The 23,229-nt window shown below is 40.2% G+C and overlaps 1 protein-coding gene across 1 annotated transcript in view; it reads right to left on the reverse strand.

The window, feature by feature from the left end:
* The window catches only part of galnt10 (UDP-N-acetyl-alpha-D-galactosamine:polypeptide N-acetylgalactosaminyltransferase 10 (GalNAc-T10)), a 36,355-nt gene extending 18,277 nt beyond the window's left edge, over positions 1 to 18,078 (reverse strand). Inside the window, exons 1-4 of the mRNA XM_084388058.1 lie at positions 17,803 to 18,078; positions 13,983 to 14,073; positions 10,831 to 10,969; positions 1,812 to 1,978 (exon numbers count right to left, since the gene is read on the reverse strand). Coding sequence (XP_084244184.1) covers positions 1,812 to 1,978; positions 10,831 to 10,969; positions 13,983 to 14,073; positions 17,803 to 17,952 — 547 coding nt within the window. The 5' untranslated portion in view covers positions 17,953 to 18,078. The remainder of the gene's footprint in view (positions 1 to 1,811; positions 1,979 to 10,830; positions 10,970 to 13,982; positions 14,074 to 17,802) is intronic.
* Between the last annotated feature and the right edge of the window lie 5,151 nt (positions 18,079 to 23,229).

Genomic DNA, 23,229 nt, shown 5'->3' on the forward strand with positions numbered 1-23,229 from the left:
TGATATATTATATCACTTCAAATACTTCAATTCGTTTTTATATTTTATTATATTATATTAGGCCTATATTTTATTATATTATAAGCCTAATAAAGAATTGATCTCACACGGATATTGTTTGCCATTAAAGTTTAAACCTCTTGCTGAAGAAAATATTGGAAATTCATAAGCAATAAACAACCATTTAATTTGGATGGTTTAACGCTGCCTGTGGCCAATAACTGACAGAACAAAAACACTTTATGGTTTTCCCAAACCATCTCAGCGTAACAGCTTATTTATTTTTCATTCTCTATTATATTATTGTAAAGAACTGAAGTGTCCTGCAGGAGATTCAGCACCAGTACTGTGTGGACGAGTGAGATGAAACACACTGGGCTGAAATGAAACATATTTGTGTTTGATTAAAACAAGCAGAAACCCTCAAATCTGAGCTATGGTGAGCGGATTACGGCCAATCTGGAGCTTATGAGCATGTGACGCGCTGCAGGACAGGCCAGGGTCATGGCTTAACATCTGTCACGCATATAAAACACACTGACTGAGGCTGCGTCTACATGTGCGGACGAGAAACTTTTGAAAAACGCCCTGAAAACGCTAAATTCCCCTTTACAGCGCATGCGTAAAACCTCATGAAAGCTCACTGAGATGATGCAGATGGACACATAAATAAAACAGTTATTACGCAATTCTTCTGGCAGGATCATTTTATCAAGCCAAGCGTTCACTGATCGTCCAGGCCGCTCTCACTCACCATTATATGTTTGGTCTAAAACACTAAAACTCTCATGTTTCACCGCAGGAAAGCAGATGTGAGTGAGTTTTCTGTCATCTTTGCAGGACTGTGATATGAAGAGTGTGAAAGTGAATATAACAGGCACAATACCGCTATAAACATGAATATCTATTGGTACATGCGTCACATGACTAAACTTACTCATTTTTAAATACCTCAGTTTTCTCAGTCCACACTGCAACACGAACACAGTGTTGGAGAGCGTTTTCAAAAAGCTTAGTTTCTAAAAACTCCGTCTCAGTGTGAAACTAATGAGTGTCTCAGTGTGAACCGAAGGATAAACGGAGAGAGAAAGATGCGTTTCCAAACGAAAACAAGTCAGTGTGGACAAGGCCTGACGCATCGACCCATCGAGTTCAAGTCATCTCGTGAAGATCGTGTTTACGAGTTGGACGCACCACAATGTCGTAAATACGAGTGGGAAGCTCAGGATTTTCTTTAAGATCTTTATGACTTGTGCGTGTCAGTGAGAAACATGGAGGAACACCACAATACTTAAAGGTGTTTAGCAGTGAATAGTGTCAGGCTTTTACATTTACGGCGCAGTAAGCTAATCACCTGCACAGAATATGATGGCATTATAATATAACAATGTAATCATCGCCTTTTTCCACCTTTGTTGCCATTGGCTCGGCTTGCTTAGTTGGGGACATTAAATGTAATATTCAACAATATTATTGATCTCCTGCATTGACACCATTATATGAGAACTGAACTGAGCTATATTAGGGCTGGGCGATTTAAATCGTGAGATTGTTATGCGCATCTCGTCAGTAAAGCCGGTTCCTTGATTAGTAGTAAATCGCCATCACCTGCTTTCAGATGGAGCGGCATTTACTACAAAGAGCCGTAGTTAACTGACAAGCTGAGCCATATCGCATTAATAATCGCTGGCGATACGTCCTGTGATCTGACTCCGGCGAACAAGCCGTCGTAAACACGACTTCCCAGGAGGACTTGAGCGCACCGCGAGACACAGGAGGTGTCACGTGATCAGTGATGATGATGCGCGTACCCTTGTCGCTGAAGTCGTCGACGAGCACGATCTCGGCCAGGAGCTGCGGCGGCGAGCGGTTCAGGACGCTGTGAACGGTGCGGAGAAGAGACGACCAGCCCTCGTTGTGGAAGGGGATGATGATGCTGGTGTTGGGGAGCTCTTCGGCATACAGCTTCGTCTTACAGCTGCACACACACACACACACACACACACACACACACACACAGAGTTACAACCGGTTTCAATAGTGGAGAAGAAAAATATATGCCCAGTTACTCAAAAGCATGCATCAGATTTAGTCCCACATTGTTGAATTTGAACCAGTTCAACCGTTTACCCTTGATTCCTAATAAAGCGTGTCGTTACCTGGATGATCAATGACTGTTTGTGTGATGTGTGATCGCTGTTAGCAAAACCCTTCACTAACCCTTTCCAACAGTGACTGTACTAACACTGAGATCAAAGGACTCGAACACAACTACTGCAGAAGTCACAGACATCCAGTGATGCTCGAGAAGCTTCTGCTCATCCAGGTCATGACACAGTATTAAGAGTCTTAAAGTAAACTTTTGAACTGGATCTTTTGTGTACATTCAGTTATTATTTTGTCTTGTAAACTATACTGTTCAAAAGAGTCTCTTCTGCTCACCAGAGCTGCATTTATTTGATCAAAAATACAGTAAAAACAGTGAAATATTATTCCAGTGTAAATCAGCTGTTTTCTATGTGAATATACAGTAAAGTGTAATTTATTCCTGTGATCAAAGCTGAATGTTCAGCATCATTACTCCAGTCTTCAGTGTCACATGATCCTTCAGAAGTCACTCTAATATGATGATTTGATGATCAAGAAATATTTATGATTATTATCAGTGTTGAACACAGTTCAGCTTCAGGTTGTTGTGGATTCAAAAGTTTGGAGTCAGAAAAAAAGTAAAGAAATCAATACTTTACGCTTTAAATTGATCAAAAGTGACAGTAAAGACATTTATAAATGTTACAAAAATTATATTTCAAATAAATGCGGTTCGTTTAAACTTTCTATGAATCGAAGAATCCTGAAAAATTAAATGCATCACCATTTCCAATCAACAGACAGGACTATATCATCTTTTAGTGTAATTATAATCAAATAATTTAATGAAGGCAATTCAATTATTTTAAAAAATGCTTTGAATTAGTGATTCCTCCATAGCATGTGTTCTCTGTAGTATGAGTGTCATCTGGACACACCACATCCGCCATGTTGTCATTATCATGTGACCTGTAAATCCTCTCCCGTGGCCTCATGGGATACTCGTGTGTTCATCGCATACACACTTCAGAATCTCACTGGGAGAAGAAGATCATCCGGATACTTTTGCCAAGTGTTTAACGAGCACTGTGTGTTCAGACACGTCTTTCGTCCACTATACAGTAGGGAAGTATGGGATTCGGGACCTGATGCTGTGGTGGTGAAGGACCGGACACATGTGAGAAGTGTACGCAGTGCGCAAGAAAAAGTGAAGGAACGCAACAGATTAAAATACAGAAGTGGCTAGAGCACTGATGTATAGAGTGGGAGAAGTTATTACATCTCTGATAAGGTCATAGCTCGATGATCAAGCCTGTAAGGGTTTATTAACTCTCTGTCATCATGTAACTTCAATATATCATTTCTTCGTTGGAAAGTGTGTGCCGCCATAGTGTTACTCATAACTCTCCAGCTCTCTTAAATATCTTAGAGCTCAGTCTTTACACTTATTATTAAGTCCAAGAATAAGAGTAAAATTACAGCATTCTTAGCATTTTGACACACTTTAACACCGTGTCCTAACCAGACGCGATGCGAGAAGATTCCAGCGATAAATAATGTGTCTGTCCACACTAGACTGCGAGATGCGTCAAAATCAATCAAAACTCACATCTAATCAGAATAGCGTGTGGGTGGAGTCAGCCAATCAGAAAAGCGTATGGGCGGAGTCAGCCAATCAGAACAGTGTGTGGGCGGAGTCAGCCAATCAGAACAGTGTGTGGGTGGAGTCAGCAATCAGAACAGCGTGTGGGCGGAGTCAGTAAATCAGAACAGCGTGTGGGCGGGGTCAGCCAATCAGAACAGTGTGTAGGCAGAGTCAGCCAATCAGAACAGCGTGTGGGCGGAGTCTCGCGGCACCAGAGAGTAATCCTGACGGCACTCACAAGAAAATGGATAAGCAGCTGCATAATCAAATTCACAAATATTACACCATTTAAACATTATTAAAAATGCATAGGCTGAGTTACTAAAACAATCTTTGTCAAAGAATACACTGTTTGTTCACAGTTTGAACGTTCTTGTTTCCATTTGTTTAATTTCCAGATCTGAGGTGAATTATCCACTGTTGCTTTTACAGCCTCAAAGCTGGAGCACTAAATGATATTCAGAGTCACAAGACACGCTTTTAACATTAAATAAAGTACATAAACAGCACCTGAGATCATCATCGCCACACTTTGTGTTTGTTGTTCCAGCGCGACGTCACAGAAAAATAGAAACCGTTTCTGAAATAGAGTCGTCGCGTGTCGCCGTCGTGGCCGGTTAGGACAAACACTGATTAACATGGAAAACAACCTTTTATCGCGTCACGTGTAGTTAGCACACAGAGTGAGTGAGTGACTATACATAGACATCAAGCAAATATTCAAAAAATTGTTTGAGAGTTGATTTAAATTTTCAACAGTGTTTCTCAGAAACCGCTCACTGCGACTTTAACCGTATACTTAATGTGTCTATATACAAACACAGGGCTAGTTTAAATTGTTTACAAAAACGCTACCAGTTCTCTTTTGCCAAACCTACACCTAACCGTCTGGTAAAACTAGTTTATCGACCAGTGTGTAAATATCTTTGGAAGTGAGCAACCGGAACACTATTTGACATGGCCAAGTGAACCAATGACTGCAACCGTTTGCTATTACTACACCAATGAGAGCGCGTCGCCGTATCATCTCAGTGTGTTTCTCAGTAAACGTAACTGTGGTGTTTATATGGAAGAATCCCACCCAAACTAATATCCATGATCTCTTCTGGAGATAAAAACTACACATTATTCATCACGCCTATGTTTAATTAGCATCTTAAGCTGTGATGTTTGTCGTTTTGCCGTCTTTCGTTAGGTTTCTCTCACTCCTGGACTGTAGGATGTCAGAGGGAAATGCTGATTCATTCTGAAGTCATCAGAAGCAGTCGTTCTTCTACAGTGGTGAATATGCAGTTAAAACGAAGCAAATATGATCAATGCTCACAATAGCGGAGGATAAAAACCCATGACAGACTCTCTAGAAGAGGGAAATACTGAGAGATTACAGCAGTCAGAGGAGAGGAAGAGCATGTAATGCTGTGAGGGGGTTTGAACTAGTAATGTAACGAGAAGGTAATACAGGGAAAGGGAAAATAGACCAGATCGGCCTGTTTAAATATTCAAGGTAACACTTAATTTTACAGTGTCATTGTTACATGTAGTTACTATAGTAATAACTATAAATTAAGCATAAGTACATGCAACAAACCCTCAACCAAACCTAATCCTACACTAACCCTATAGTAAGTACATTACTCAATATTACTCAGCACTTAAATATATAGTTACACTGTAATAATGACACCTTAAAATAAAGTGTAACCATTTCAATATTACACTTCTGTCTAACTACATTACTACGGCTGCCCCTTAATAGTGGAATAACCGTTAGTCAACATTACTTGTGTCAGGATACATATGTTTGCATCTCCTTTTCTATCTAATCATTTCTTGTACACGCTGTTTAGTCCCGTGCTCGTAAGACACGTGCTACTGATGAGCAGCAATATGGCATATGATATAATTATGAATGGAGTTCTTTGTCTATCTATGAATTCTTTCAGTTCAGCTGACAGTCTCCTTTCTTTCTATATGGACTTACAGACTCTTTTCTTTATAGACTTGCTATATAAACGATGACACGAGCACAATAAAGCTGACTTGCACTGAACTGCACTTCTGTGTGTGTGTGTGTGTGTGTGTGTGTGTGTGTGTGTGTGTGTGTGGTGCCCAGATCTGGTGTGGTGCTCTGTTCTTCACTGATCATTGACTTCATTCTGAGATCTTTTATCTAACAGTTGGTTAGTCTCAGACAGAAAAAAACTCTATAACAACAAAAAGTTGTGCTTTTGTAACATAATGAAAACAATCAGGATGCGCTTTCTTCCGTCTCAGTTTCAGTGAACTTGAGCTTGTCAGGAAAGCTTGAAATGTCTACTTTTGAATGAACAGATTCAAATGGAAAATAAATATTCTCAGATTATGTAATCCGTATGAAACGTGTGAAGTAGACGGAAGTACCAACCTAGTGTTTACAAAGCGAACGTGCAAAGATTAAGTCCAAACGCCACAGGAAAATAAATGCATAAATGTTAAAACAACGATTACCTTTTATTAAAGGTAGGGTTTATTACCAAGATTAAAAGTAATCCTTTAATCTCTGCAGCCGAAAACATTACCAATAAATGATTAAAACGTTCAAACAGTCTTCTGTTTTTATACCACACACTCATAATCATTATGTTTGCCGGTGTGCTGTGGCTTTATGTGTGTTTGATTAGGCTATGTGTTTTATATAGGCAATTAAAGGCTAATTATTATGATTTATGGATTATTAATATAATATTAATATAACACGTGATTAGTCGACTAGAAACTACTAAACTATTTATCTATTTATTGTACAAGGAAAGTTTAACTCTACAATACAAGTTTAATTTCTACTAAAATATCTTAGAGCTGAGCTGAGTCTTACTAAAAATCAGAAATTTCCAAGACTTTGCTATTCCCTGACCTTATTTTCCATGACTGTACATGTTGAGGTGAGGTGAAGAATTCAGTAAGTAATATATCTCAGAGAAAACACTGGCCTGTTATCTTACTAGGGCTCTACACAGCGAACTTATACTGAAATTCAGTCCTGTAATGTGCTTGAGAATTAGATTAGATTACAAAACTTTATTAATCGATACTTCGGGTGTCTGATGTCGGGCAGGATTGTGTGTATCAGACTCATATGTGTGTATCAGACTCACTTCGGGTGTCTGATGTCGGGCAGGATTGTGTGTATCAGACTCATGTGTGTGTATCAGACTCACTTCGGGTGTCTGATGTCGGGCAGGATTGTGTGTATCAGACTCATGTGTGTGTATCAGACTCACTTCGGGTGTCTGATGTCGGGCAGGATTGTGTGTATCAGGCTCATATGTGTGTATCAGACTCACTTCGGGTGTCTGATGTCGGGCAGGATTGTGTGTATCAGACTCATATGTGTGTATCAGACTCACTTCGGGTGTCTGATGTCGGGCAGGATTGTGTGTATCAGACTCATGTGTGTATCAGACTCACTTCGGGTGTCTGATGTCGGGCAGGATTGTGTGTATCAGACTCATATGTGTGTATCAGACTCACTTCGGGTGTCTGATGTCGGGCAGGATTGTGTGTATCAGACTCATATGTGTGTATCAGACTCACTTCGGGTGTCTGATGTCGGGCAGGATTGTGTGTATCAGACTCATATGTGTGTATCAGACTCACTTCGGGTGTCTGATGTCGGGCAGGATTGTGTGTATCAGACTCATATGTGTGTATCAGACTCACTTCGGGTGTCTGATGTCAGGCAGGATTGTGTGTATCAGGCTCATATGTGTGTATCAGACTCACTTCGGGTGTCTGATGTCGGGCAGGAGTGTGTGTATCAGACTCATATGTGTGTATCAGACTCACTTCGGGTGTCTGATGTCGGGCAGGATTGTGTGTATCAGACTCATATGTGTGTATCAGACTCACTTCGGGTGTCTGATGTCAGGCAGGATTGTGTGTATCAGGCTCATATGTGTGTATCAGACTCACTTCGGGTGTCTGATGTCGGGCAGGAGTGTGTGTATCAGACTCATATGTGTGTATCAGACTCACTTCGGGTGTCTGATGTCGGGCAGGATTGTGTGTATCAGACTCATATGTGTGTATCAGACTCACTTCGGGTGTCTGATGTCAGGCAGGATTGTGTGTATCAGGCTCATATGTGTGTATCAGACTCACTTCGGGTGTCTGATGTCGGGCAGGATTGTGTGTATCAGGCTCATATGTGTGTATCAGACTCACTTCGGGTGTCTGATGTCGGGCAGGATTGTGTGTATCAGGCTCATATGTGTGTATCAGACTCACTTCGGGTGTCTGATGTCGGGCAGGATTGTGTGTATCAGGCTCATATGTGTGTATCAGACTCACTTCGGGTGTCTGATGTCAGGCAGGAGTGTGTGTATCAGGCTCATATGTGTGTATCAGACTCACTTCGGGTGTCTGATGTCGGGCAGGATTGTGTGTATCAGGCTCATATGTGTGTATCAGACTCACTTCGGGTGTCTGATGTCAGGCAGGATTGTGTGTATCAGGCTCATATGTGTGTATCAGACTCACTTCGGGTGTCTGATGTCGGGCAGGAGTGTGTGTATCAGGCTCATATGTGTGTATCAGACTCACTTCGGGTGTCTGATGTCGGGCAGGATTGTGTGTATCAGACTCATATGTGTGTATCAGACTCACTTCGGGTGTCTGATGTCGGGCAGGATTGTGTGTATCAGGCTCATATGTGTGTATCAGACTCACTTCGGGTGTCTGATGTCGGGCAGGAGTGTGTGTATCAGGCTCATATGTGTGTATCAGACTCACTTCGGGTGTCTGATCTCGGGCAGGATTGTGTGTATCAGGCTCATATGTGTGTATCAGACTCACTTCGGGTGTCTGATGTCAGGCAGGAGTGTGTGTATCAGGCTCATATGTGTGTATCAGACTCACTTCGGGTGTCTGATGTCGGGCAGGATTGTGTGTATCAGACTCATATGTGTGTATCAGACTCACTTCGGGTGTCTGATGTCGGGCAGGATTGTGTGTATCAGGCTCATATGTGTGTATCAGACTCACTTCGGGTGTCTGATGTCGGGCAGGAGTGTGTGTATCAGACTCATATGTGTGTATCAGACTCACTTCGGGTGTCTGATGTCGGGCAGGAGTGTGTGTATCAGACTCATATGTGTGTATCAGACTCACTTCGGGTGTCTGATGTCGGGCAGGAGTGTGTGTATCAGACTCATATGTGTGTATCAGACTCACTTCGGGTGTCTGATGTCGGGCAGGATTGTGTGTATCAGGCTCATATGTGTGTATCAGACTCACTTCGGGTGTCTGATGTCGGGCAGGATTGTGTGTATCAGGCTCATATGTGTGTATCAGACTCACTTCGGGTGTCTGATGTCAGGCAGGAGTGTGTGTATCAGGCTCATATGTGTGTATCAGACTCACTTCGGGTGTCTGATGTCGGGCAGGAGTGTGTGTATCAGACTCATATGTGTGTATCAGACTCACTTCGGGTGTCTGATGTCGGGCAGGATTGTGTGTATCAGACTCATATGTGTGTATCAGACTCACTTCGGGTGTCTGATGTCGGGCAGGATTGTGTGTATCAGACTCATATGTGTGTATCAGACTCACTTCGGGTGTCTGATGTCGGGCAGGATTGTGTGTATCAGACTCATGTGTGTATCAGACTCACTTCGGGTGTCTGATGTCGGGCAGGATTGTGTGTATCAGACTCATATGTGTGTATCAGACTCACTTCGGGTGTCTGATGTCGGGCAGGATTGTGTGTATCAGGCTCATATGTGTGTATCAGACTCACTTCGGGTGTCTGATGTCGGGCAGGAGTGTGTGTATCAGGCTCATATGTGTGTATCAGACTCACTTCGGGTGTCTGATGTCGGGCAGGATTGTGTGTATCAGGCTCATATGTGTGTATCAGACTCACTTCGGGTGTCTGATGTCAGGCAGGAGTGTGTGTATCAGGCTCATATGTGTGTATCAGACTCACTTCGGGTGTCTGATGTCGGGCAGGATTGTGTGTATCAGACTCATATGTGTGTATCAGACTCACTTCGGGTGTCTGATGTCGGGCAGGAGTGTGTGTATCAGACTCATATGTGTGTATCAGACTCACTTCGGGTGTCTGATGTCGGGCAGGATTGTGTGTATCAGACTCATATGTGTGTATCAGACTCACTTCGGGTGTCTGATGTCGGGCAGGATTGTGTGTATCAGACTCATATGTGTGTATCAGACTCACTTCGGGTGTCTGATGTCGGGCAGGATTGTGTGTATCAGACTCATGTGTGTATCAGACTCACTTCGGGTGTCTGATGTCGGGCAGGATTGTGTGTATCAGACTCATATGTGTGTATCAGACTCACTTCGGGTGTCTGATGTCGGGCAGGATTGTGTGTATCAGACTCATATGTGTGTATCAGACTCACTTCGGGTGTCTGATGTCGGGCAGGAGTGTGTGTATCAGACTCATATGTGTGTATCAGACTCACTTCGGGTGTCTGATGTCGGGCAGGATTGTGTGTATCAGGCTCATATGTGTGTATCAGACTCACTTCGGGTGTCTGATGTCGGGCAGGATTGTGTGTATCAGGCTCATATGTGTGTATCAGACTCACTTCGGGTGTCTGATGTCGGGCAGGAGTGTGTGTATCAGGCTCATATGTGTGTATCAGACTCACTTCGGGTGTCTGATGTCGGGCAGGATTGTGTGTATCAGGCTCATATGTGTGTATCAGACTCACTTCGGGTGTCTGATGTCAGGCAGGATTGTGTGTATCAGACTCATATGTGTGTATCAGACTCACTTCGGGTGTCTGATGTCGGGCAGGAGTGTGTGTATCAGGCTCATATGTGTGTATCAGACTCACTTCGGGTGTCTGATGTCGGGCAGGATTGTGTGTATCAGACTCATATGTGTGTATCAGACTCACTTTGGGTGTCTGATGTCGGGCAGGAGTGTGTGTATCAGGCTCATATGTGTGTATCAGACTCACTTCGGGTGTCTGATGTCGGGCAGGATTGTGTGTATCAGACTCATATGTGTGTATCAGACTCACTTTGGGTGTCTGATGTCGGGCAGGAGTGTGTGTATCAGACTCATATGTGTGTATCAGACTCACTTTGGGTGTCTGATGTCGGGCAGGGATCTGTTGAGGGCGATCCGGTTACTGACGAAGATGTTGAAGCCATTCTCTCTGTAGGCCTGATCCACACGGTCCGAGTCGCTGAGGGGGTACGGCCGGCCCTGCTCGCCCACACCTGACACACACACACACACACACACACACACTCAGTTATGGGGAATACACTCATAAAAATGGAATTTCTGCACTGTAAAAAATATGCGGCATCTAGTGGTGAGGTTGTGAATTGCACCCAACAGAAGTTACAGTGGCCGACAGGAAGTGATGTCGTCATCTGAGACAGCAGAGAGTAGCCAGTTAAACACTGAGGTTTCTTCACAAAGATAAATTAAGAAATTAGGTTTACCTAATTATTCAGTAAAACGATGTTATTGTGAATATTATTGACTTGTTCATCATTGTGTCAGTGTTTATCCGCTGGCTTTAGCTGAAGCTTCTCTGCACGAAGAACAACATAGTGACGAAACGCGTTTGTCCGCTCAGGGCCACTGTAGAAACATGTTGATGTAAGCGGGGGGGTTGGTTGGTTGGTTTGGGGAAAATTGACACAGACGCTATCTATCTATCTCTATCTATCTATCTATCTCTATCTATCTATCTATCTATCTATCTGTCACATAAATTGGTTGTCTGGGAGGGTAATGGTTTGTAAAAGTTAAAAAATGTTAACATAAGATATCTCTTTAAAAAAATAAATAAACATATTTAAATCTTTTTAAAATTGACTTTTGCAAATAACCTTTGTTAAATTTATAGAAGTATTTGTTAATATTAATGGACCAGAGCTTAAATTGTTTTATTTTTTAACTAACAACTAAAAAAAGATTTATAAATACTAACCAATAGCCTATATATATAAATTTTAAATGGGCTTTTTTTATGAGAAGTTTTTATTTCTATGATGCATTTATTGGAGAGAATAATCCTGTCAGACGCACCACTGCTGTGAACGCACGTTCACGTAAACACAATTTAAACAATGTATTATTCAATACATTACTTCTATATAATTATATATTAAGTTGCTCAAGCAAGTGGTAAAATATTTAACCATGTAGGCTACTTATATTAAAATCTTTTGTATTTAAATTTTAATACAATAAATCTTGCATGTCACAAAGAACTTGTTTTTCCACCTCCACGAATAAGACGAGTGTTGTTCATTATGTCGCCTTGTTGAGGTAAATTGTAGTTTTCCTTGCTTTAACTCAGTCTTAAAGTGAAAAAAGTAGTAATTAATTAAATAAATTTATGGTGAGATTACTACATTTTATTTAATTAATCGCACTTATGGTGAAATTACTACATTTTCAGGTCAATCTGTGTTCATTTTGACCACGAAACATGCGCTGTCACTTTAATTCAGCGTTTGCAGCACAGCAGAAATAGACTCGGTGCAGAAACGATCTCTGCACTGCTGTATACGCACCGCAACTGGAACAGATCGATCATCGACGGACTGCATCCTCGTGCAGTGTGAAAGCTCTGTTAACATGGGTACGGAAAAAGAATACTCACCGCAAACGAAATATATGTGAAACGGGCGTTAGACTTGGAGCAGGAGAGCTACTCCGGCTGCTACTCGCAGTAGAGCGAGTGTTGCCATCTTCAGTTCAGCGACACATTTCCAGCCGCGCGCTCTCTGTCCGCTAGTGCTCAACTGTATGTGACGCAAGTGTTTGTTTGTGTGTGAGTGTGCGCACTCATTGGGATAATTGTAAACACAGACAGAAAAGACATGCCATCGTGGAAATAAGATAAATAACATATTACTTAAGGGCCATTTAGGTTTTTTTTTTTTATAAAATAACAAATTGTAATCTGTCGCTATAAAGAAAATCAAATCAAATTTACTTGACCTCCAAGGGGGGCGGGGGGAGCCGTTAGGAGGGCGGGGCGCCCCCCTTATATAATGGTAGGGGAAACACTGACCACTGAAAACATAGTTTTGTATATGATATTGCATTTGCATTCAGATCCTCCTAAATATCACACAGTGCACTTTTAAGCAATTTTCAACTTTCTTTTATGAGTCATACAAGATTCAACTCATTTTTTAAGTCAGTTTAATGTAATTTAAGTTGAAATTACTGAAAAATCCAAGTTGATAGTACTTAATTTAAGGCAGCAACTTTTTTTTTACAGTGTGTATGACGAAAATGTCATTTTGGATGAATAAATAATAAGTAGGTCAGCAAATCGCAATATAGCATCTGTAGATATTAAACCGCAAAAACATTTTTTTTAAATATGAATCCTGCATGTCGTGCGTGAATGAATGTTTAGTTTTCTACACACATACTGAATCACACGTGACACTCAAGTCACTTCAGCCGCATTTCATATCATATCATATTTCATATGGTCATTTCATACACACACAGAAACTCAAAGGTCTTCACGGCAACCCGTCAAAATAAAAGTTTGGAAAAAATAAATTGTGACAGAAATATATTACTGGTGTACAGTAGAATGCAATACTAGTACTACTACTACTTAAAACAATTTTTTTTAGGGAATAATCACAATTTTTCTTCCATGTTTTAATTTTAAACAGTAAACCTTTGTTGGGCAGCACTAAAAAAAAAAATTAAAGGGTTCATTTAACTTTAATTTGATTAAAAGTTCAACAAAGATATAATACACAGAATTTCTGACAAAACATAACATTTCATAGGGCCCTATTACTGCAAACAAATAAATAAATTAAGTTGTGTATATGAATTCAATTAATTAGACATTTTTTTGATTAAATCATGAAAATGAAATCCAGAAAAAGGAAAAATTAGTAAAAATATATATAACGGAATTTGAGAAAAAATAAAACCTATTTCAAAGTTTCAAATATTTTTTTTTTTCAACTTTTAATGAATTACCGTTCAATTGTATAAGTTGTTTATTTATTAGATTTATTAGACATGCTTTTTGATTAATACAATTTAATTTAACCATTAAAATGGAGTCCAAAACAAAAACGGAATAATTAAATTAAAACGGAAAAAAAAGGATTTGTAGAAATGAGTAAAATCCATCTTTTCTTCATGCATTTTTCTATTGAGCACATGCATCTTTCAGTAATAACAAATCTAATATGTTCGCTGTAAGAGATTTCCCATCATGTGACGTACCTGAGCGCGCCGCCTCACTCTTAATAACGGCGTAGTCGTGCCAGTCCCGTTTCCGAACGCCGTCGTTCTGCACTCTGTGTCTCTTCGGCCTCTGAAAACACACACATGAAGCTTGTTTGAGTCGTGCATTCTCTGACAAGCAGAACACAAAACCTGCAGAAACAGAGAGACCGAGGAAGAGGAGGAAGAGCAAACCTTGTTTCTAGAGTTGGAGGAAAAAATACCAGAATTTCAAGATGTTCCATTATAATAATGAATTTCAAGATACATTTTCTAAATATTTTAGAGCCAGTTATCGATCGCACCCCCCACTGAGGACCCAGAGGTCAGGACCTCGGTATTTCTCCAAGTGTATAATGAAGGTTGTGAAATAATTGACTAATATTAACTCTACTTTTGTGCTGCAAGGATATTGCACATCGCCACGACAGCAGATTTTAGCTTTTGTGACTTTGTGACATATTCTTAGGCCCCGCCCACAACCGCTGACAGACTCCACCCAGTTAGCATAGGCTCCGCCCCTCAGTGATCTGAACACAGTCCGCATGTTCATCTCCTCGCCAGAGCGTTTAACAGCAGCGTTCAAGTAAGAAATGTATTCTTATTAAAGCTACTAAAGTTATTCAGTCGAGAGAAGTGAGTGATTTTCTGTTTTCTTTAGTTGTTTGATTCATATTAACAGCATATATAGCAGTAGGTTCAGTATATTACGCTGCTGTCACTTTAACACACAGAAAATAGTCTGTCTCCCATTATCAAAGCTGTCTCTGGACTGTGTAGTTGTGGCTCTGGTCTCTGTTTGGGTCTCTGTTTGTACTTTGAATATTGGGAGAGCATTAGCAACGTCTGAAGGACGACAGACAAGGGAGCCTGAGTTTCCGAACTTTTAATCGGAACGCAAGAACATCTGCACACAAACACACCAGCCTCGTCTCTCTCGACCCGGCCTTTTCCGAACTCACCACCTTAACCCTATCACTGCCGGCGCAAAATAAAACAGCAATTATTATAAAGAGTCTGTGCGCTGCAGTACTTTGATTATGGTTGCACTTGCACTTATTATTTGCACTTAGTAAGACTAAGAGAAAACTGTTATTTATACTGTTTTTATTTCTATGTTCAATTTGTGGAAAGGAGTTCAATCAGGACGTCACACACACACACACACACACACACGCACACACACGCACACACACGCACACACACACACGCACAGCCTCAATCAGAAGTTCTGGAAGCTCATAAATGTACAGTAAGGTCTGAAGAGAAAAGCCAGTCAGTAAAGTCCTTTCACAGTGCTTGTATATTGTTTTCTTTCAATGCATTTGATAATTCATAATCATAAAGTAGACCTAAAATGACATGCATTATAAGATTATTAGTTAAAACATTTCAAAATGCACCTGCATACTATTTTTCCAGTCATGAATTTGGTCATTGAGGATTTCTGAAATATTTAGCACAAATATCTGGTGTCTCGTGAGATAAGTGCCTCGTCACACCCCTGCTATACATACACGAACAGCACAATAGCAAAATGACACATTTGTTTGCCGTCTTCTAATTATGTAATAAACATGAGCAGAGTTGCTACTAATTTGTGAATTGACAGGCCGGTTTACTTTAACAGAATGGGAATGCTTGCCTAGTCAAAAGTGTGTGTTTCTTACAGGGCGTAGTATGCAAACAGGGATGTAGTTTTCTGCTTCGTGTCTGTCTTTTAAATGCAAACAGTGTCCACGAGTCGACCGCACCTCTGCTAATAACAAGCACGGCTCACCGCACACTCGATGCTCCTGGCACTCAACTCACACATTGTGGTGAATCAGATGAATGAGCTAGCGGAGAAATGGGAATGTGTGGGATTGGGAGTGTGTGCGAAGGATTAATGGGCAGTCCAGGGGTCTCATTCATCAAAATACTATTCGGCCAGTGGAAAAGATTAGGGAAAACTTTCTCTGAAATGCATTTTATACTATTTGATTGATTTATTATATACTATTTGATTGATTGTTATCAATGTAATGTGACGCACATCCGCATCTCATGTTTTCCTAACGTCTTGTACCGTTAAACATGGAATCACGTGGATGATTATACATATGCAAATGATATGCAGATGAGGATCTGCATAGTAAAACGAGGCGTTGTAAGCTCATATATGGTTATTTCGGGGAGGAGACGCATGTGAGCACAGTCTTCCGCTGACTGGGGTTTATAAAGGGGATTTAGCGCAGGTTCACACGCTTTTATAAGGCCGAATATTTTTTGGCTTTCGGGCGCACGTACACTTTTAGTGCGGATCCTACAGTTTTGTAAATGAGAGCGCAGCACCTGCCTGTCACTGCTGGATCTCCGGGTCTAAAACAGAGGCGCTAACAGCCCTCGGCCTGGACCAGAGCCAGCGCACCACAGCACGTGTCGAGAGCAGAACACAACACCGCCTTTCAAGAGCACCGCTCACATCCCGGCCCGACGATCCTTCTCTTCCGGTCAGGAGTGTGGCACTTTGAGAGAGATATTTCATCTTCATTATCCTCATATCATTCCAAACCCATATTCAGAGCAGGGAAAAGACTTACTCAACAACACTGTACAAACTACAGATCAGACTACAGATCAGACTACAGATCAGACTACAGATCAGACTAGAGCTGGTGTTTCAACACTGTAATGTTAAAGATGTAAAGCTGTGGGTCTGTAACTGAACATGGGAAGATCTGATACGTCAAAATAGACAAACTGCTTAGTGAAAACATTAAAACACTTGCTGTATTGCTTCTTGTGACTTTAAGCAATGCCAATGTTCTTTAATGGTACAATTATTTTACATAGTGCCTTTCAACTCAAGGTCGCTTCGTAATCCACAAGCATATAACAAAAACTTCAACTTGTGCCCTTTTTTTTTAAAGTCTTGATACTAGAACAGGTTTTCCTGCTTGAATGTGGATAATTTTCCACATATTCTCCATCGTTGCGGCTCCTCTCTTCCCAGTCTGTCAGTAACGCTCTGTTTACTTCCTGTTTCTATGAAGCCCCTCCTTCTGAAAAGCACACTGTGATCTGATTGGTCGGCTGGAGCAGTGTGTTGTGATTGGTCAAGCGCTTCGAGTGTGTTTGAAATGTCCTGCCTCTTTCCATAACCGCCAGTTTAACACACTACTAACTAACTCAACCAGGCCCTGCCCCTTTATTCTGCGTATTAATTATTTAAATGAGGAATATCGTGACGTGTTCGTTCCCGGAAGAAACTCAAGACTTCAATGGTTAGTTTCAGGAGTTCAGAAACACTGACACTGATATAGTGTTTTTAGCTAATATATTTCCCAAATTAAATAGTTCACTGCACTGAAATAGAAATAAACGATCAATACCAATAAAATCAATTTAGCTCTGAAGCACAAAAACGTGCTAAACAACCAGTGTAATATTCAGATAAATAACTTTAACAGAAAAATGTTTATATAATACTTTTATTTAACTCAATAGCCATAAAAAAGACAAAGTTAACAACTTTAATGTTCAAAATATGGACTACTGTTATGTCTTTGTGTTTAATTTCCATGACAAATGATACGAGTCTAAGACAGTGTCTAAACTGTGAACTTCGTTCAAAAGAACCATATAATTACCGATCAACCGATAACTATTAACGTTACCACGTTGACAGAGTGCGCGCGACGCGACAAAACCTCAGCGACAGCGTTCTAGTCGCGTCGCGTTCCTCGCGTGCGGTTCAGACGGAGATGAAAGAAGAAGTCGGAGTCTTGTGTCCCACGGAAAGTGACAGTTCAGTGTTTCTGCGTGGAATCTGCGGTACCTGTGTGTGTGAGAGTCCGGGTCCGTCCGCAGAACTGCTGTCAAACAACCGCTCCAGAGACGAGGACCACAAGCCGACGTTCGGCAAGAACAGAAAGGCCACGATGAGCAGAAACGCGATCTGCAATAGTCTCTTCTGCTTCCGTCGCATCTCTAAATCTCTCTGTAATGTTTACGACGCCGTGTTCAACACATCAACACAAACTCATACAAGTGCCAGTAACTTCACTTCGCTCGCTCTGCGTTTAACTGTCAGAACTTCCGCTTTCATGGACTGAACCACTCCGGCTTCGTCGACGGGGGGAGAAAGTTCAAGACTAGTTTCGGTGAATATGATTTTTGAAATACAATATACCCAGCTATTTCGTAAGACTCTTTGTAAAGAAGTACTTACAATAGATTTGTATTTTTTAAAACAGTTAATTAGCGCTTTAACGGGCTGTATTTTATCGAGCTGGGCTTGATCGTTCCCTACTGCTGCGTCCGAGTGGAACAGTTCATCAACTATGTGTTGACTGATGAGCTTTATGAATGAGAGCAGCGGATCCTCCTGGGACCTAGGAATAGACTTTTTGTCTACTGTAGTGGACATTCTTTTTTAGTGAATTTCTCTGACATCATACATGTCACACATGTCACAGCCTGGGTGTCCTGTAAAGAGCACATTCAGGACTTTTCAGAGATACCAAATAATTGGAGGTTTCACCATGAAAACAACTTCTCCTTGGTCTTTAAAAATGTCTGACATTAATTTAGTGCTCAAATGTAGCACATGTATGGAAATATGATAATATATTGTAATTATAATTTAAATCGGACTACTTTTCACATTGTATTTCATAAACCAACATCTCAGGAAAACGTTATGGGGTTTCAAATAAAAAAATGACTTTTTGTTCCAGAACAGGACTTTGATTTCCTACATGCCCACTGTAGAGACATCAGGACTTAAAGCATGTTTATCAGGCATTCTGGGAGACACAACAAGAGAATATGAAAATAAATTATTCATCAATATTCCTATGAAATATTAGATATTAGTATTAAAATGTTGCTAATTAGTACTCAAATTATTACACTTCTTTTTTCATTAAATGTTGCTCCAAGAACACATTAATGTGCACATTAGATACAGTGTATTGAATGGGAATATTAATTTATGGCCATTTTACCCACATATTGCATAAAGTAAAATGGTGTATCAATTCATTCCGTTATATCTTTCATAACATAGTTGAGAATCATCTTTATACAAATTTTGGTGATTGAAAAAAAAATCCCATTGGTTTTGCCTATACATATAATTTCATGTCATTTTATGTTTTAAACAACTGAGCCCTGGTGTCACTACAGAGGACATAGCATAACATATGAATAAAATATCATTTTTCTTATGCTCTAATGTGATGACATGAAGAAACTACATTCAAAAAACTTTTATTTTCTGGGTCTCAGGAGGATAGTTTACCTGCTGATGATCCACCCGGCAAAAACTCATTTCAGAGAGGTATTATATTACATTACATTATATTATATTATATTATATTTTAGATTATATTATCTTATCTTTGAATTGTTAAAATTCAAACAAAACCCAACTCTACATTAAAGGGCCCCTGTTCTCTTTAATGTTTTGTTTGAATTTTAACAATTTTGATTCCGATTCCTAATTTCGATTCCAATAAGGTAAAAAAAAAAAAAAAAAAACTTACATATCATTCACATTTAGTCTTATTGCAAAACATATAATTGTAGCTGAATATCATGAGCAAACTCCACAGGCTGAAGAACACTTACACACGCAGCGTTTGCCTGTGGTTTACAAACACCATAGAGGAACAACTAGCCATACAAACTAAATTTCCGTAAAAGTGAATTGTTCCCATTGAATTTATCTTCCCTTCAGATTTCATATTCAGATTTTCAATTTAAGGTTGTCAGAAATCGTTTTAAATACCTGTGGATTCAGGTGACTCGTAAATACTCTGACCTGTTCAAAGCCAACTTTAGTCCTCTTTATAATCATGTCAAGTCTCTCTTCATGTCCTGGAAATGTCTCCCTCTTTCTTTGATATCATCAAAATGAATGTACTTCCTAAATTTTTATATCTTTTTCAATGCCTTCCTATATTTATTCCAAAATCCTTTTTCACAGTTTTGCAACGGAATATTTCTTCTTTCATATGGGATAAGTCAAAAATAATTAATCAAAGTCATCTTATGAAACCAAAGTGTTTGGCCGGCCTGGCTTTGCCAAATTTTCAAACCTATTATTGGGCAGCAAACATCAGGAATCTTTCTAAATCAGGGTTATTTCTAAAATATTTACCATAATCAATGCAAAACAGTCCCCTTCGGTGCGTCCACTGGGAGGAGGAACTGAATTTGACGCTGGAGGAAGATATTTGGGATCCAATTCTTGCCCGTATACATTCATCTTCTATAAATGCTATAGGCACACCCTCATCCAATTCATAGTGCACAGAGTTCATTGGTCTAGAGCTAAACTAAGCAGAATATTCCCTGATCTCGACCCAACCTGCCTTCGCTGCTTAACTGAACCAGCGACCTTAGCACATTCTTTTTGGTCCTGTCCGAAATTGTCTGATTTTTGGGGGGAAATTTTTGGGTGCTTCTCTGTTATTTTTTCTTTAACAATAGACCCTAACCCATTACTGTTTGGTATCTTGCCAGAATCCGTTAGTCTAAACACATTGCAGGCTGATAGTGTAGCCTTTGGAACTTTACTGTCTAGGCGACTCATTCTGATGAACTGTAAGGCAGCAGCTCCCCCTTCTTACCGCCAGTGGGGTTTTGACCTTTTGTATGCTCTCAGGATGGGAAAGATTCGGTTCGCAATGAAACAAAAGCCAAAACTTTTTCTGAAAGTCTGGAGCCCTTTTCTAGAGTATTTTAAGGAGTCAACAACTACTTAATTTGTTTTATTTGTTTATTATACTTTTTTTTTTTTTTTTTTTTGTGTGTGTGTGTGTGTGTGTGTGTGTTTGTGTGTGTGTATTTGTATGCATACAATTATATTTATCTTTTTATTTTCATAATCTGAATGAATGTATGTTACATTACGAGTGTATATGTATCTATATTATTTATACTATATTACATGTTATTGTTACTCTCTGTCAGACCCAAGATGAACCTAATAAAAAATAAATAAAAAAAATTAGGCTATATATGCAGATCAATAAATGCAACTTGTAAAAAAAAAAAAAAAAAAAACACTAGCCAAACTAATATAAACTTCAATCATTATTAAAGACAATAAACACTCAGTTTAGCAATCGCAACAAATAGACACAACTGAACAAAGATACAATTGAAATAAACAGTGTTTTAAGATTTTCAGGTTCAGAAACTGTGATCAAATGTAAAATTACACGGTACTTTATAAATAAAACGTTACAAATATAGTTACAAAGTTATTCAGTCAAGAACAGCGAGTGAATGCTCACAAAGGAATCGATAAGAGGAATCGAAATTTTACTTTTATTACAAGTATCCGATTCCTGACCTCAAGTGTTGGACTGTAATAAGAGGCATCGGGCATCCAGCGGACGAAACCTGTGCGGTTGCAAACACTGGAGGGAAACTGAGAGGTTTTCTTTTTTCTCCATTAGGTCACCTGATGGAGTTTTAGGACACCATTAGGTCACCTGATGAAGTTTTAGGACACCATTGGGTCACCTGATGGAGTTTTCCGGTTCCTTGCCACTGTTGCCTTTGGCTTGCACAGTTGGGGACATTCTGGGGATATTTAATTTGATTTTATCAATCAATAAATTCCACTAGAAACAAACCTTGTTGTATTATTTTAATTTAATACTGTGAAGCTGCTTTGATACAATCTGTATTGTGAAAAGCGCTATACAAATATACTTGACTTGACTTGACTGAGAGGGAAAAGCCTCCTGAGAAACTGCTGGATGGAGAAAGCGGTCAGCACATGAGAAATGGGGGATGAATGGCTTGTGCCTCTCCTGAGGGAGACCGGCGTGAAAATAAACCTGTGGCGGGTTTGACTCAGTATAAAGAGGTCAATATGCATTATGAGGACTCGTGAGCTTGACTCGTGACTAACATCATGGTCGTGTAAACCCAATGTGCTCTACATGTGAGGCCCGTCAGCTGATAATGTTAATGATAAGGACATTTAATATCAAGCAAAAAAAGTCTGCTATTTTTGAGTAGCTCTTTTAAGGGGTTCAAACCCCTGATATTTAGACCAAAGCCCCTGATATATCTGAAGAATCACAAAACCCCAACCTAACCCTAACCCTAACCCTAACCCCAACCCCAACCTAACCCTAATCACTATAGCCGCTTTTCCACCGAAATTACCCGGAACAATTTGTCCCAGGAACTTTTTTCCCAGGAACCTTTTTTGCCCCAGACCGGTTGCTTTCTGCGTTTACACCGCGGTCTAAAGTACCGGGAAGGTAAACTGCGCGCAACTGCACCTCCCAGTCTGCGACGGACAGTAATCAGTTTTGAGCGCCACATTTATAAGTATGGAGGAGATTCAAACTGTGCTGCAGTTATTGGTTTACTAACGAGGTAGGCTAATTAACATAACAAAATAGACGAGCACTGATACTAAAGCGTGTTCAGAAAGCTCGTATGCGTATAAAATTAGACAAGGTACGTTGTGAGATGACTGGGACGAACGCGCAAAAATTTCCTTTTGCGCAAATACTCTTAAAAAAAGCCTGAACCCCGTCTATCAATCATAAATAGTGACAGTCTTGTAAATAGTTGTTTGTTACCAACCTCAATGCGCTATTTCAATCCTGTTATAGTAAATTTGTAACATGGTTTGCCTTGCAATAGATGACAATGTGTAAACATAATGACTTAATATTAAAAGCTGTGGCAGAAAAGAGACGAGCACTGATAAAGCGTGTTCAGAGCTCGTAATGCTAACGTTAGATATAAAATTGTATGTTATCAGCTATTGCGGACATTGGCCGTGAGATGGCTGTGACGAACGCGCAGAAAGTTTCCTCTTCCACAAATACCCAAATAATAAAGCCTGAAACTCGTCGCCAGTCCCCCAGTTTTTTTTATTAAATTCCATATTTGCAGACAGACAACTTTACTGCATGAAGCCACTTTTTAAAAGGGAGGTTAAAAATAAAGAAAATGCTGCGTGGAGTCATCCAACCAAAATGCGGCGTGAACACAACCAATCAGCTTGTGCAGCGCACAAGTCCCACCCCTGAAAGTTCCTGAACTTTGAAAAAGTACTACCTCATGAGCAGGGACTATCGGAGGGGGAAATATTTACCCGGAACTTCATTTAGACCCTGGTTCCTGCGGTGTAAACACATCGAGTACCAGCCCAAAGTTCCTAGTTCCTGGGGAAAGTTCCTGCGGTGGAAACGCGGCTTATGTGTGTTATCATCTGTTAGTT

Source organism: Rutilus rutilus (assembly GCF_951802725.1).
Source record: "Rutilus rutilus genome assembly, chromosome: 18".
NCBI lineage: Eukaryota > Metazoa > Chordata > Actinopteri > Cypriniformes > Leuciscidae > Rutilus > Rutilus rutilus.